We start from the raw sequence: 17146 nt of genomic DNA on the forward strand, positions 1-17146 counted from the left end.
AGAGCAATGTTTCCCAAACCAGCTAATCTTCCGACTCATGTTTGAAGGTTTCCTCAAATAAACAAATACACCTAATGCACATATACAAACTCCAGGGCATCACTCCAGATATTCTGCATTGGAATCTCTAGGTATGGGGCTTGGGAATCTGTACTTTTTTAAAAAACTCCCAGCTTATTCTGAGGAGCAACTAAGTTTGGTCTCACACAGGACCTCTAAGCTCACTTCCAACTCTCAGAAGACTAACTTCACTTAAAGCAACCTTCAAAATAATGGTAAACTTGTTTATTCCTTTAGCAACTTGTCTTTAGATAAACAAGGACAGAAGTAACTAAAATTGCTAGTATGGACTGCAATTTACTGCTTATAGGGTGCTATGACAGACATAATCTCTCTTAACCTTTTAATCCTCACAACAAGCTTGTAAATAGAAAGATTTAAAAAGCCAATTAACAGTTGGGGAAACCAAGTTCCAGTGATGCCGTCTTATGCTGGTGAGTTTAGAGGCCATGATTTTTGACTGCAGTTTATTCCTCTCCATTACGATGTGCAGTGCCTTTTCAATTCTGTTCTTACCCTAAATTTATAAACAAATCTTTTACTCTAATAATTTAGTGGAGCTCGAAGAATGATGGCCAAGTCTAAGTTAATTGCAGAATAGAAATGGAGACAGGAATAAGAAAGAGAAAGCTGTGATGGCAAGATCAATAGACCCATCCTAATCTTGTCTTCCAGTGGCCCAGGAAGCAGAAGGAAAATACTCAGTGGTAATTCGTGAGTGAGGAAGATGAATGAGGGGACATGAGTCAGGGGCCACGCTTCTGCCATATGGGAGGGCAGGGTGATTTCACAAGGGCCTAGTCTCAACCTAATTCATGCACCTCAAAATCTTCTTTCTGCAGATGACCACTTTGCACTGAGGGAAGAAGCGGATGTTTCCTATTTTGCAGTGTTTCAAAACAGATCTTCAGATAGATTCCATCAACTAGGTGGCTGCTGTCAAAGGCTAACCTATGGAAGAAAGCACACCAGAGCAGAAGTCTGTGTCTTTATCACGTCCCTGCCAGCAACTGCTTTAAATCTTGGGTTAGCTGTTTAACCTTCTGGGTCTGGGATTCTTCATCAATAAACGAAGAGGGTTCATCCTGAAGCTTCCAGCCAGAGAGATCACAAAGACATTTAGTTTCAAATTATTTTTAATTGGTTTCTAACATTAAAAACCTGGAAGATTCATATAAAATACTTGAGATCAACTTTTTGGTACACCCAGATATGGAACAAATGGGGCAGTTTCCCATGGCCCTTTCCACCTTCTAAAATGCTAGATCATTTAATTATTTATTATTTTTATAGCCTATTGTCTGCCATAACTGTGTGCCCTCTCCCCTTCCACCCCACCCCACACCCTCCGGCCAACACACATCACACTATGGAAAGCTCCATGACAGCTAGAGCTTTTAATCTCTTCTGTTCACTGAGGCACTACAAGCACTTAGAATAGTGCCTGTCACATAGTAGGTGCTCAATAAATACTCATTGAATGAATTAATTCCTGGTAACTTTATGAAAAATATATTTTTTTCAAGTGAGGGAAGCTGAAGACAACCAGCTCAACCCACAGATGACACATGACTATGTCCAGTGAGTTCCTGATTTATAAATCATAACACAGATTTGATTGTCATAGTGAGCTGCCATATAAAAGCTATTAATACATGCTTACACTTATATTATAAATATGAGGGTACCGGTAACTTTATGAAAAATATATTTTTTTCAAGTGAGGGAAGCTGAAGACAACCAGCTCAACCTACAGATGACACATGACTATGTCCAGTGAGTTCCTGATTTATAAATCATAACACAGATTTGATTGTCATAGTATTGTCATATAAAAGCTATTAATACATGCTTACACTTATATTATAAATATGAGGGTACTTCAAAAAATTCAGGGAAAGATTTGTGTTATCTTTTAATTCTATTTTCCATGAACTTTTTGAAGTAGGCTTATATAATAAATAGAGATTAAAAAATAATGTTGGGAAAATTTTCACAAGGAGCCTGAATGTACCAATTGATCCACATGTCAGCTGTTTGTTTCACTTGTAATGCTTAAAAAAACAGTACGGTATGGATATTTTAAAAGCAAGTAATAGTTCAGTATGTGGAATGTTCCACATTAACGTAACCTTAAACATGGCAGATTACTTTCTCTGGTGGTAAAAAGCAGGTCTTAAGACATGAAATTTAATCTCACACCAATTATGTTAATTTCAACAGCTGGCTTTGCAGTTATCACACTCTCCCATGCTTCTTTTAATAAATGCTCATGGATGTCTCCCAGTTTGCTCCACCAGCCTTTAATTCTAAAGACTGTTGAGGGAGAAATGACAGGAAGCATTTGTTGCAAGCACTCAAATGTGACTGTGCATTCATGGGGATTTGTTAACTGATGTTTAAGTTGTTGTATTCCTCATAAACAAGCATGAGTGACAGGCTTTGAGGGTGATCTGCCCAAACAAGTGTGACTCATAACCATTAGTGCAGCACATGCTAAAGCTAACAACTCTTGTTCTGTTCAGCCTGTGAGTACCTCTGGAACATGGAATTGGTCAAATAATAGGGGAGGCTTAAAGAGGAAGATGTTGCAAGCCTTTAATGTCAGTGTGGCTCTATTAGGCACACCAGCTTTTATGTGGAATTTACTTGTTCATGAATATTTAACATAGAACAAAGTTTGGAAATTCTGGTACTTTAGTTATAGTCAACCCAATCTCCTTGGTACAAGCAGGTATTTATTTAGGCAGAATTATATCTATTTATATATACAATGTCAGATTTAGAGTTTACAATAGGTGTTCACGATGTTCTGAATTTTTTTTTTAATCAACCAAACTAAAACAGACTTTAAGAATATACACTGAAGTAAGTTTTTGCTTTGATCTAGCATTATTCCCTAATGTCTCTGATATTTATTGCTCTGCTTAAGGAAACCTGAGTTGAATTTATTTTTTCTTTTTATTTTATTATTTTTGTTTGATTGTTTGCTATCATTGGAGTAGATATGAAAGAAGATTGGAAAATAAGAGCTCTCTGTGGCGACCTCAATTTTTAAGTTGCTCATTCAGATTTGATACCACGTTAAGAGTGGCTCTGAAAAATGATATCTTAAGCTATGCTGACTGACTGCCAGCATGCACCTTAAATACTTTTGGCAAAACTGCATGAATATATGGCATTGTATAAAAGGGCATTAGTCCCAATTTGTCAATTGTTAATTCCTGTTATAGAGCTTCAGATCTAACTGGTTCACAGGTAGCCTCTCCTTTTTTGGGTCTCCCACAACATTTTGTGCATGTTATATACATTTATTATGATCTCTCTTTTTCTTCTACCCTCATTATTTTCCTGGCAAACCTTTGAGCCTCTTGAGGTTAATTTGTTTATGGGTTTCCAGCACTGGCTGAAAAAAATCTCAGATGAATGAATGGAGAAATGAATTAGTGAAAAGATAAGGGGTGTACTGTAACAATATATAGAGAGATATTAATTTTCCTTTTAAAAGTACTTAAACATGTTTTACGTAATTTGATCCCCACCATAATCCTGGGCACTAGGAACTAGGTCAGTGATTCCCAAACAGGGACAATTTTGACCCCCACAGGTCACTTAGCAATGTCTGGAGACATTCTGGTTGTCCTAATTGAGGAGGAGGTGCTACTGGTATCTACTGGGTAGAGGTCATGATGCTGCTAAACATGCTACAATGCACAGGACACCTCCCACCACAGAAATATTATCTGGCCTAAATTGTCAATAGTGCCAAGGTTGAAAAATCCTCATCTAGACCTCGGTCTCAGAAAATTACTGTAACCACATGTTCTGTGAACTCCTGCCTAATAATGTTTTTTTATGATTAGGATATCTATAAGAAATTATTTAGTGTACCAGATAAACCTATTTGCATTGAGTCATCTTCTTCAAAAACATACAAACTAACCAAAAAGCATGGAAATAGCAAGTTCATGATTTCATTCCTAATTGCTAACCCAGAATGAATGTTTGGTTTGCCAGCCATGTTTCTCTAGGAAAGGCACTTGGGTGTAGCTGGCGCCTGGGTATTTCCATGCATTTCAAGAAGAATGAATTCATTGTCTAAGCTCTCTTAGAAAATTTACAAGTTCAGCTGTTTCTTATAATTAAAGCTCCCAGGAGAACAATTAGAGAAGAATACATGGATTTAAATACCATCTATTTAAAAGAAACCCCAGAGCCAAAATACTAGCAAGTTAATTCTATTTCTTGCCTTGGAGAAAACCAGACATGAGTGTGGGGAGTAAGCATGACATGACGGCACCGCAGTCCTGGAGAGAACTATAAAGAGGTAGCTGGAAATCCCCTTTACTCATCACACCTGAACACCTTTCTCTTACTTATTCTATTACTTATAATGATTCCTGAGTAGGTGTAATGGAATAACACATTTGGATCTTTTCATAACTCAATCTTCAGGAGTAACTTGTGTGTCCCAGTGAATATCAATTCCAAGAATAGAGAAGTGCATAGACCAGGGAGTAGAAAGAAACCTTAGGGATCATCTTGTTCACTAGTTTTCTGGCTCTTTAAAATTTGCTGAATTATTTGCTCAAATGAAATCTTATGTGGAAATCCACTGTGTTAAATCAAAATAATTATTATATGAAGCTGCATTTGGTCAAGAATGGGGCAGCAGAGTGTCCTGGCAGGTCAGCTCTGTACCTCCAGCTCTGTACCTATAGCTGTCTGACCTAGAAACTCATTTTACTTTGGGATAACTGTAATTGGCATAAAGTATTTTCTTAAAACAGTCACCTAATTGTCCTTGTTTTTCTCTCCTAGATGAGAAGGTAAACAAAGAGATTAGCCTTTACTGAAAACCTAACTCTTAGCAGTAACGATGCCAGGTACTTTACATGCTATCTCATTTAATTCTCATGAATGGATAAAGAAACTGAGGTGTATATACACACCAGATACTATTTGGTCTTAACAAGGAAGGAAATCCTGTGATTTGTGACAATATCGATGAACATGGAGGACATTATGGTAAGTGAACTAAGCCAGGCACAGAAAGACAAATACTGCATGATCTCAATTACATGTGAAATCTAAAAAACGTCAAACTCATAGAAGCAGAGAGTAGAATGGTGGTTACCAGGGGCTGGGATGGGGAGGAAATGGGTTGATCAAAGGGTACAAAGTTAGAAGAAATAAGTTCTGGAGACCTACTGTACAGCATGGTGAATAGTTAATAAATATGTATTATATACTTGAAAATTGCTAAAAGAATAGATTTTAAATGTTCTCACCACACAAAAAAATGTAACTGTGTGAGGTGAAGAATATGTTAATTAGCTTGATTTAATCATTCCACAATATATACATATATCAAAAGTAACATTGTATACCATGAATATATACAATTTTTATTTGTCCTTTTTATAAAAAAAGATGGAAATAGGAGTGCTAAGAAGTTAAATAATTTTCTGAGTCATAAGAGTTGAAACTGATAGTGCAAAAATTAATTCCAACATATGTTTGATTCCCAAAGGCTACATTTGGTCTGTTTCACCACGCTATCTAAACAGAACTGGTTAAAACCCTTTTTGATATGATAAAATTTTAAAACAAATATTATGCCATTGCTCTTTCATCTTAGGCTAAACTTCTTTTCCTTCTATATGATTTCAAGAGTCTTTCACTTTAAGACTGTTTTGTTCCAGTTTGTTAATACCTTTTGTAAATCATGATATCCAGAACTCACCAGATTTATTCTAGACATGTTGTGGCCAGTGCAGATCCAGAGGACTGGTGCTTTTCTTGTTCTAAGTCTCTGTTTCTATGAAGGCAGACTGAGCTAGCTTGCTTTGGCAGTGGCATTGAAACAGGTTAGCTACATTATACTTGAAATGAATTAAATACATTCAAGTCTTTTACAGAGGACTTCAGGACTCCCACTTCCTGAAGTTGATTCTTCTTAAACCTAGATAATACAGGACTACATTTATCCCTACCAAATTTTATCTTGTTAGTTTCAGTCCACTACTGTAAGTTGTTAAGATATTCTGAGTCCTATGTCTGAATGGACTGAAGCTATTCAGTACACTAGCCATCCCTAGCTTTGCATCCTCTGCAGATTTGGTTAGCCTGCCTTTCTTGTCTTTACTCTAGTCACTGACTTAAAAAGAAAAGAAAAAAAGCCCAGGAAAAGGTCTACCACAAAAGCCTGAGGACAGGGCTTGGCATGAGGGAATCTCTTCCAGAGTGTCGCATCTGTATCTAAGAAATAATAGAAAAAATAACTTTGGAGTTGAAAGAAAGAGTTTGGTTTTTTTCTTTGAAAAGTTTTATTAATAGGTGAGTAACTGAGTTAGAGAAATTAGTGCTTTTGCCCATAAGCACGTAGCTTATAACTGGCAGAACTGGATTCATAGCCCAGATTTGCTGATTGGGGTAATGGGAAAAACATTAACCATTAGATGGGATAACTAATGGCAAAGAAGACACCCCAAATTTGTTTTAAAATAAACTCTTGATGTAATCTTCTTTTCTGATGATTTGCCTCTTTCTCCTAAAAGATCACTACAAAAAGAAGTTCCAGTGAATCAAAGCTTGGCTTCACTTTAACTGGTCTGTATGGATACAACCTATCAAAAAAACGGAATAAGAACAAAGCTATACCTGACATAAGTCTTATGTATAAAATAGGAAACGTTAATGCTATGAGGATGGGAAAAGGTTTGAGTAAGGAGGTTTAGATTTAGAAACAGGCATTATATACTATCATAGTGTAGGTGTGTGGTAGAAATCTATAGATGTGCTTGTAGAGAGGGGAGATCACTTTCCTTTACGTTGACAGCCTCTTCATTCATGACAAACTCACGAACAATTACAGAAGAGAACCAAAGTTGATTTTACAAGACAGTCCTTGCACTGTCCTACAACAATGAGAGAAAAGCTTGGTGGACAACAGTTCTGGACAGTGCCTGAGGGTGTCATTCAGTGGCCCAGGAGATATCTTCCACCAAGCCTTTTTCAAAGGAGAAAAGGTGGCTACTGTCCCTACAAACTTTGGCTGACTTAGCTTTAGGAAGAGATGCCCATTTGCTTTGAGGAAATCACCCACACTTCACCTAAAGTTTCTCTTAAAAATATGTATTTAATATAAAATGAATATTATGTTTTTATAATTAATATACATTAATATTATGTTATAGAATATTTATACTCAAAATAAAGAGGTCTAACACTGAAATTCTAAGCACTATATTAAACTTAGTAGATCCGAATCTTAGGGGATTTACGGTTCATGGAATCACCTCCTGTGTTTCTGACTTAACATGACTATGATTCTTCAGCGGGGCTGATGAGGTAAGTCAAGTACCACTTCCGGGAATCAGTTTAAGTTCCTACGGGTGAATATTCTAGTTAGTTAGCAGCAGCCACAGTCTCCTCATCTCAGCTTAGAATTTCAGTCTTTTTCTTTTTCTTTCTGCTTTAAGGGATCAGTTGACCTTCCCCCACATCAAAGGGTTCTGACTTTGGGTTTATAGCAACCCTCTTTTAACCAACATGTTAGAGAAATCACCCCCCAATTTCAACAGAATATAGTTTCGTTATAAATACATCTAATATTAATGAAAGTGCTTAATGTTCTTCTATTTTTGTCTTTAATATCCTTTAATATTTTTTCTCTTAAAGTAAATTTTTTAGACCTAACAATACAAGTTTCTAGAAACTATCCAATGAAAACAAGACAGCCAGGTCACGCTGGGAAGTAGCTACACTTTTGCCTTCCACACGGATAATGGTAATGAACGCATCACTTTGTCACGCAAATATGGCCAGTGTAGGCACAGAAGTTAATCTATCTCCTTCTGTTCCTCAATAAGAGCCTTCCCAGAAGCCATTCAGGCTTAGTGATAGCAGCATAGGGGGAGAGAGCTTGTCAATGTGCTTATGAAGTTCAGAGCAAACATCCAGAGAGCGTGGTGCTGGCCTGGCTAACAAAGAAAGTCAAGAACTAATATATCACTTTATCAACCTAGCCAGGGCTGCCTGAGCCTGGGACCTAAGGTACTTTTTGATGTGTTCTTCTTCTAGCAAGCCGACCAGGCCAAACTGTGCCACAGGGCAGGGCTCTTCAACTGACTTTCTCCTGTTTCCCTATTCCCCTGCTCTCATCACAACATAGCCCTTCACCATTAGTTACTATTAAGAAAAGCATGGCTCCTCTTATGCCAACTGTTGGGAAATATAGGAAAATGGTCAGGGCCCCTCAGAAGTTCAGAATCTTGCCGAACATTTGATGTAAATAGGCACGTGCACCCAGGTGTTCCTTTGTTATTGTCTAATGTAATTGAGCATGTGCACCCAGGTGTCCTGAGTTATGATTTAAGTATAAAGGACGAGTGTCTCTGATCCACAGCACCCCCACACCCCCAGGATGCCACCAGGGGGGGGGGTCATGGGGAGGCCGCTACTGCTGCTGGAGGCTGTTGCTGACCGGGCCCCCGAGACCTGCCGAGAAGCCACCGCCACCACTAGACCTGTAAGCTGCTGGACCTGTAAGCTGCTGCTGCTGAGGACTGAGCTCATTTTTCTGCCAACGGCTCCCAGGATCTTTCCCAATTACCTAGCGTGGACCTGTGTGTGAGGGGTCTGGTGACCCAGCCTGGCATGTGAGGGGACTGGTGACCCAGTCTGTACAATGGGTTTGAAAGCTCTGAGCCCTAGCCCTGACAATACAAATAGAAACTTAGTATAACTAAAATAACGAAACATTTGGCTTTAGCTATGATTTGCCTTACTCGACAACTGGCATAGTCGTGTAGCTTTACACCAACCATGGAAGCAGTGGAGCAATGGCAGGATAGAGGAGGAGGGATGAGATGTCCTAAATGTTAGACAGCCACAAAACAGTGCTTTACTGAAAAATGACCTTTCATTTTTGGGGAAGCCAAGGCTTCCCAAAATATAGCATGGTAAACATCATCAATTCAATTAGATCTGTTAATGTCTATACATAGCATATGGCTATCTAGAAGTAAAATATTTTAAACTTTATTTTTCCTTCCACAAATTTGCAAGGTTTTGCTAAAAGATTAAAAGATACACAAAATGCACATTTTTCATATTCAGAGACCAAGAAATTAAGGATTTTATCAATATAACATTGACTTTTAACCTTGAGAGCTTCATACTTCAAGATGGACTCTCATTGGAAAATTGGAAAGACCTGATATTTAAGGATAGGGCTAAGAAAATTGATCCAGCTATCCATAGGATCGCTAATCAGGGTCTTTTGTAATTTAACATGCAATGTCCAAAGGGGCAGAGAAAACTTGGATTTGGAATCTGTGTGCCTCATTATCTCTGTCAATATTTGGGGAGATTTAATCAGGTAGGTGGGGCAGAGATAAAACTGGTGTCAGGAGGATGGTGCTGGGTGACCAGTTCATCCTGCGCAGGATGTTGGCCAGTGGGTGGGCAAGGGGTACAGAGTTCAGTCACCTGGAAAGGGGTTGGCAAGACAGGAAGGGCATCAGGTTTCCAAGCATTAGAGTTTAGGGCAGAGTCCTAGTCTTGGGGGCATCTAGAGTATACTGCAGGAAAATGAGATCATTCTATCCCTAGAGAAAGCCCACAAATCCCAGCTCTTACAGATGCACAGCTATTTGCAGGGACCCCTCCCACTGTAAGGGGATCCTAATTTAACCTCTGCCCTGGTCAGAACTGGAGATAAAGAGCAGCAGTGACAACTATGGGGGAGAACTGAGGAAGTCCCAGGTCAGGATTCAGATGCTGATTCTTTCATGCATTCAACAAATAAATGAAGATCTACTCTACGCATCTGAATGCTGGAGGATGGGATCCAGGGATGAGCAAAACACCTTTTGTGGATTTTAAGTATGGTGAGTTTTAGATCCATAAGACTTTATTACACAGACATGCAATGATCATTCTGTTAATCATCTGAAACCAATTAAATTTCACATAGTTCAAGCTTAATCCAGAATTGTCATGCAACTTGAAACAGAGATGTCTTTACAACCTCATTTAGAAGAGAGACACAAAACAAATGCCTGCTCCCGCACCACCCCCCACCCGCCCATCCCCAGTGTCCTGCCTCTTGGTGAGATCTTCTATAAAAACATCCTGATACATTTCCCTAGTGGTTGGACATGACCCACCATGCTCTAATACCTATAATCCCACTGTGGAAATGAAATGCAGACACTGTTAAGGATAAGGCTTAAGGCCAGTAGTTGTTTTATAAACAGAAACAGAGATTACTGATGGGTGTATCTAGTGAAATACTGTGGCTTCATTTGGAACAGATTTTAAAAATAGAGACTAGTGAAACTCTTTTTGTTGATTTGCATCTGAGACCGAAGAAGTGCTCCAAGCCCCAGGGTCTCCTGATCTGTCCAATAGTCACAAGACAGGACATCAAGGAATACTCTCTTTGTATGATCAATTGCATCAGATTTCAAGGTGTATTTACATTATACACCAGCACTGCCTTTATGCTGCTAACTATAGATGATGAGGAAGCTTTACTCTGGGTTTGAAGATGACACTGTTGACAGCATTATTTTAATGACCTTGTGAGTATTGTTGGAAAAGGCAAAATGGAACCACAGTGAGGGTGGTCGTTAGGGTTATGGCAGCTGGTGACTCTGCTTGATGACAAGTTAGGTGCACGCTAGTGTAGATAAGCAGGCAACAAGGAGCTGGGGCCAGACTTCAAAAGATGCTTTTGATGTTGATGGCTCTGAAATGCCTACAGTTCTTTATCCTAAGAGTTTAAGGTTAAGGTTTAACTGAACCAGGTCTGGGAAAATAACCACTGACTTCAAAGCACAGTGAGGAGAAAAACACCAATTGCAGGTTTTTCCTGAGAGGGTTTTCCTAGGGGAAAGGTAGGTGCTGGGTGATTGAGGGACCTTCAGCCCCTTGTTGAGAGGAGTGATCTCTGGCAGGGGCTGGCTGGACCAGTCCAAGCTGGCCCGGACTTCTGCACTGTTGAACCTGGCTTAGTCTCTAGCTAACAGCAGACAACCAGGTGTGTCGATGAACAGGTGCTCTTTGCCAGCACCACATGCCAAATACATTACATCAATCTTGTTCCTGTCTACCCCATAACAGGAGCCCCAGTCTGGGCTAATGATCCCAAGTAGTGTGGAGACACTTTAAACACCAGCACCGGCTCTTGTCCTGTAAGAATTGGGACCTAAGATGGAAGACTGGAAAAACAATCTGTCACTGGCATGTGCAAATTTAACATTCAAGGTTTGAACTATTTATGGGTGGTCCAAGTACCTGTATTTACTAATTAGCTGAGACACAAACCTAATCGCTCACATTGCCAGCTTCTTTATAGAGGTGAGTCACTCATCTACTGTGGAAGCCTAACCAACCTCCCAGATTCTGCCCAGTGCATAGCTTTGCTGTTCCTGACTCATCCTGCCCGTATTTTATTGCATTCCACAGGGGATGTGCTCTAACAATGATAAAATAGCTGGGCATTTGTCAAGGTCATGAATGTCCAGAGACTACAATGGGGAGGAAGTTCAGGCCTTTGTCCCTACTGTGCACCCTCACCACATGGTAGCCTAAGCCACACCACAGCCATACTGCAGAGGTAAGCAGATGGCCATGACAGCCGCTAGGCACAGGCAGGAGGAGCTGCGGGAAAGAGTACAGAAGAAAGGCAGCTTAGACATTCTGCTATCACCCAGCTCAATGCGTCTCCTCCCACACAGAGCTGCTCTATGCAAGTGCCACTTCACTGTTAATAGGCTGATCTGTCTTCCAGGACTTCACTATACTCAAAGTGAGTCATTGTTTATGTTGACAGCATTAACTAAAAATGTGGAAACTTAGAAGCAGATGGAGTAAGAAGGCACTAACAGTTCCTAAATCTAAAACTCCACAAGTTAACTGGACTCCAAGTACTGGTGATTCTGTGTCCTCCACATCTCTCTGTCCGTGAGCCATTTATTTTTTTACCACTCCTGTCACACTTCCCTATCTCTCTCCTGACCTATCACCATCACCTTCCTTTACACCCATCCCTCTCAAATTCACTTTTACCCTATCACTAGTATTATTTCCAAAGTGAAAATCTAAAGGTCTTATTACCTAGCTTAAAACCCTTTAATAATCTAAGAGGATCACAATTAAATTATATGACATCTCTGTTGTCTCTTCTATAGTCAATCAGCTCCTTAAAGGGGGGAACATAAATTTAAAATTCCTCCTTGAATTCATAAAGGTGTTCAATAAAAACTTGCTGAAAGACTGTGTTGCATCATTACTTGCAACGGTCTATGCTCACATTTCCTATCGGCTCCATTTAGATCAACCTGGCTTGCTGCAACCTGCTGAACTCCAAGGTCAAAGCCAGTTTGTGATACAAGGAGGACAAAGTGACATAGAATTGCTGATGTACATGGACTCAAGCCATGGCACTAGAACAGATTATAAGATTCCTTCTTGCCTCTGGATGTCGGTCAAGACAGCAGCAATGTCAAGCTCTGTGGTTTTTCCTTACTTCTCTTTTGAATGGAAAGCCTTGAAATGCTCCTTCTTGAAAACATCTAAGAGGCACACCCTTTACTGTTTACCAACTGCAGCCGTGACTCTAATACTTGTTTGAAATATATCCGATATGTCTTGGCAACCTCTCAGGGCTCTGTGGAACTTTAACTGTAGTGGGGTTGGGCTTAGTTAAAAAAATAAAATGTTCCTTCCGCTGTGCCATTATTTCCTATCTGTTAGCAATGAGGACAGAGGTGTCTTTTCTTAAATAAGTGTTGAGTCAGTTTGCACAGGTTTATGAAAAACATTCAAAGATATACAAAGAACATTATTTTGGAGATCTTTCAGGACATAGCATCTCATTCATAATATAAATTTCTTACTTTGGTATAGAAAGATACAACATCTTTTGCAGAATTAATTTTTAAAGTGATAAGATGGTAATTACATATGTGATTTGCCTACAAGTCACACCTACCAGGCATACATGCATACACACACACACACACACACACACACACACACATACACACAAACACACATATGAGGGTACTTCAAAAAGTTTATGGACAGATTCATATTATCTTTTAATTATATTTTTCTATGAACTTTGTGAAGTACCCTCACACACACACACACACACACACACATACTGTGTGTATACATATATACACATACAAACATACATATATTATAAATATTATACATAGATTTTATGTATGCTATATACGAATATTATACACACACAAATAATGTTCCATCTTGTGCTTAGTACTTTTGCTTGGCCTACCTACAACTTTGAGAAGGACTGCAGGCATTATGGGCTAGATATGGCATACATGGTATAGGGTGTTCCTTTGATAGTCGCCTGCTCTTCAGCCTTTTAAAATCTTAACTGAGCATTCCAGTCCCCACTGAAATAACACCAACCTCCTTCATGAAGTGCTCCCTAATTCATCACAGCTGAGGCAACTCTCCCCTCATCACTACTCCTGTAGAGTATGGTTCAAGCCATTTTGATAGTTAATATACACTGCTTGATATTGTAATTCTTGGTGTACATACTCGATCTCTTAATTCATGATAAATGCCTTGAGGGAAGAATCACTGTATTCCTCATAACCCTAAGTTCAAGCTTTGAAAATAGAAAGCTCTTAAGAAACAACTGTACTTTGAACTTGTCAAATGAGCTATTTCAGTCCACTTTGATCTATTCTTTCTCATAGCACCTTGACCATTTGTCTTCATTGTACAATCTAGATCTTAAAGCTATACAGTCTCCCATTAATTCCTGTAAGTTCCTCTTGTCCCTGTTAGACTGAACTTCTTTGGGGAAAAGGCTTGCCTACTTCTACCTTAAGTTACAGAGGTCAAAGGGGATGTTCAGTTGTGGATGGATTGATATGGTAGAGATTGTGACCTAATTTATAACAGGCACTCCTTAGAAGAATATTTATATCCATCAGATCTTTATGCAGATTTCTCATTAGCAACATCATTCTAGGAGCTTCAATGTTGATGCAACCAGTTGATAGCTAGGTCAACCTGGTGAAGCCCTTTGAAATGAGGCATTGTTGATCATTCTGGATTTTGGAATGTGAAATTTTTCCTGAGACTATGTAACCTACTTTGAGGAGCAGATATAGAGCCTCCTATTATGGATGAGAGACAAAGGGAGAACGTCTGTTACAACACTTTAGCTAACACAATAATGGCACTGTTCCTTGTTTAGTTCTCATTATGTTTCCCACAGGGCAATTAGACTTAATAAAAAAATCTTCTCAGGGCCAGTATATTTCTAATTGCTCATCTGCCGAAGGCTTCAAGTGTGAACCTTCCTAGAGCCAAGGCATACAGATCTGTCATCTTCTACCAGCTCCTGGGCAACTTTTCTCCAGGTAGTGCTTCCAAGATCACATACTCAGCAGTGCCACACCTTCCACTGACCAAACTGAATTAAAATAAATGGTTTGTGAAACTAAAGAAGTGTCTTTTTTTTTCTTCTTCACCTATATTTTTAGTCTGCCTTATACAATAGGAGAGAAAATAAAAATAAAATGACTTGGCTACAATCCAGACCTGGCAGAAAACAAACACATGGCCCATGAATGTCATCTGAGATCAACCCATGTCATGTCATGTGCTAACTCTGGCTGAACCCATTAGATAAGTGGCAAGAACTAGCAAATTCACATATACACAAACACACACACTCACATATAAACATGCAAGTGTGCATGCACATGCTCAAGCATGCTCACCTACACATTCTATGTAAACATCATACTGTATCCTTAATCTCCAGGCCATTTTAGGTAAATATTCTGCAGTACCCGCATATTTCAAAGGAAAAAAGAATTTTGGCTAGCCCAACAAGAAAAAAAAGTAAGGAGAAGGAAAAAAATTTTTCCTTTGCTAAATTACTTCCTATGCGTAAGTACTGGTAGGATATGTGATTTGTGTTTACTATAAACCCATGCATTTTCTTATGCTCTGCTCTCTCCAAACAAAGAAAAGCAAACACAAGACTATTAAAAAGAAAAACAAAAAAGAAACATTAAAACCAGCTAATGATGTTTTCTCTCCACTCTCTTTATGAAGTCAAAGTTTTAGTAAAACATCAAAGCAGCTGGAATAGATGCTCCTTGCAGATTCTTTAGGTCTAAAATGTAACTTGAGCTATAATCTCTCAGCTGCGGATGCATTTTTAATTTTCCTTAAAGATTTCCTATGCTGTACTTTTCATTTCACAGCTTTTTTTAATTCCTCAAGCCTTGCCCAGTGGAGTGAAAGTGACCTTAATGAAGAAAGGAGAGATTAAACCACCATGACTTTCTTTGGAACAGCAGAGTATCTCAGCTGTAATTCTTTGGCTGAGAACCAGAGTCTAAAACTGGCCATGGGAAAAGCTGCTGAAATGGAGCCTGCAATTCTCTCCATGTTTGACTTGCATAATGTTGACATTATAACACCAGAGAGACCCAAAAATATTTCAAACAATTATGATTTTTTTATAAATATTTTAAAATTGTTTTAAGAGAAAAAAATAACATATTTTACCCTTTTTGTTTTCTAAGTTACTCTGGTCATCCTCAGCAGCTCACTACTATGGGTTTATTTTTGTCTAGAAGGTCAGGGAGGACATCTTAAGGCGCTAAGTCTGCTGTGAAACTGTGTTTTCAATGTGAGTTGCATGGTGAGTAGGGAAGTAAGCTACTCTTAAAGCAACAACTAAATTCTGTGTCCTAGCCTGGGAAAATATGTTGTTTCTCTATATAAGTTTATAAAATATATTGCTTCTGTTGAAGCCCAGGCAAGGAAAAAATCAAGTACTCAAGATCTTTTAAAAAGTCTTCTACCTCTTGATGAGCACGGGTTTCTTTCTGGACATCATTTTTCTCCCCTTTCCCTTTCATTACTCTTCTTTGTTTCAGTTATTTCTGCTATGAAACACACGTTTAAATATATTGACACTTCTCCATTAGGAGAGGGTATAAAAAAGGAGGGAAAATTATAGAGATGGCCAAGGAAGCTATCACTTCTGGATACATCATTTAACTATTTCAGGCCTCTCTTCTCTTTAAGTTTGCCAATTGGTAATCACCTAGAGAGTGAGAGGTGAAATTAATTTGAAACCTGCAATTTCCTCTCTCAGAGAATATGATTAAGAGGACTGAATTCTAAGCTCTGCAAGTAGATTATGATATCCTTAGTCACCGATGAGCTGAATGATCAGTAGGTTAATAACCCTTCAGTGCAATTTCAATTTCTCTCCAAAAGCATAAAGACCAGGGACCTGGCTTGCCTTCAACATAAATGCCCTCAGCATGATTTGTAGCATTTACTTTTGATATGAAAACATCAGATGCCAAAGCTGACTACTGTATTCTTCCTAAAACATCCACAGAAAAGTCCTCCTAGTTTATAATTTTAAAGCTAAGACAAGTTTCCTATTTGCTACTAATTAAATTTGCTTTCAATCAAATCATGCAAAGAACTTAGATGTAACAAAATTCGGTGTCATTTCAAAACACTGGGGATGGAAACGAGAAGACAGAACTCACCCTCACTTCCAGAAAAAGCATCACTTGAGCCTGCCAGTACCAAGGTCATGAGCAGACGCCAGAGATCCATACCTGTAGGACCTGCAATCACAGAAAGAATAAGGTAAGCCCAAGCAATTAAAAGTAGACCATTATCATGAAATAATGTTTAAAGCCTGGAGAAACCATGAACGAGCTGACATGTCAGTTCTAGAAAGAATTCTAGTAAGTCTTTCATTGCTCTAGAGTTTCATGTTTTCATACATTTCATGAGCACAAACAGCAAGATTGTAATAAATTCTACTTTCTGTGGGTGCTTGCTTTAGGAAATAACTTGGACACTAGAGATTTTCACATCCTGGCTGACAGCCATAGACCACCTCACAACAAAGGACCCCCCAAGCATTGCTTCAATAACAGGACCACTGTGGTTCACTTAAATTGAACATGGAAATTTAAAAAAAAAACAAAAAACTTGTCAGCAGTATCACCAAGCATGGGGTCTTGAGCTGGGC

At 38.8% G+C, this 17146-nt stretch overlaps 1 protein-coding gene across 2 annotated transcripts in view; it reads right to left on the reverse strand.

Annotated features, from left to right (window-relative positions):
* The window catches only part of GHR (growth hormone receptor), a 160474-nt gene extending 143749 nt beyond the window's left edge, over positions 1-16725 (reverse strand). For both annotated transcript variants that reach the window (XM_008566695.1, XM_008566694.1), the window contains exon 1: positions 16653-16725. In XM_008566695.1, the coding sequence (XP_008564917.1) occupies positions 16653-16722 (70 nt within the window). In that variant the 5' untranslated portion in view covers positions 16723-16725. The remainder of the gene's footprint in view (positions 1-16652) is intronic.
* Between the last annotated feature and the right edge of the window lie 421 nt (positions 16726-17146).

This window comes from Galeopterus variegatus, unplaced genomic scaffold, assembly GCF_000696425.1.
Source record: "Galeopterus variegatus unplaced genomic scaffold, G_variegatus-3.0.2 Scaffold263, whole genome shotgun sequence".
NCBI classification, from domain to species: domain Eukaryota; kingdom Metazoa; phylum Chordata; class Mammalia; order Dermoptera; family Cynocephalidae; genus Galeopterus; species Galeopterus variegatus.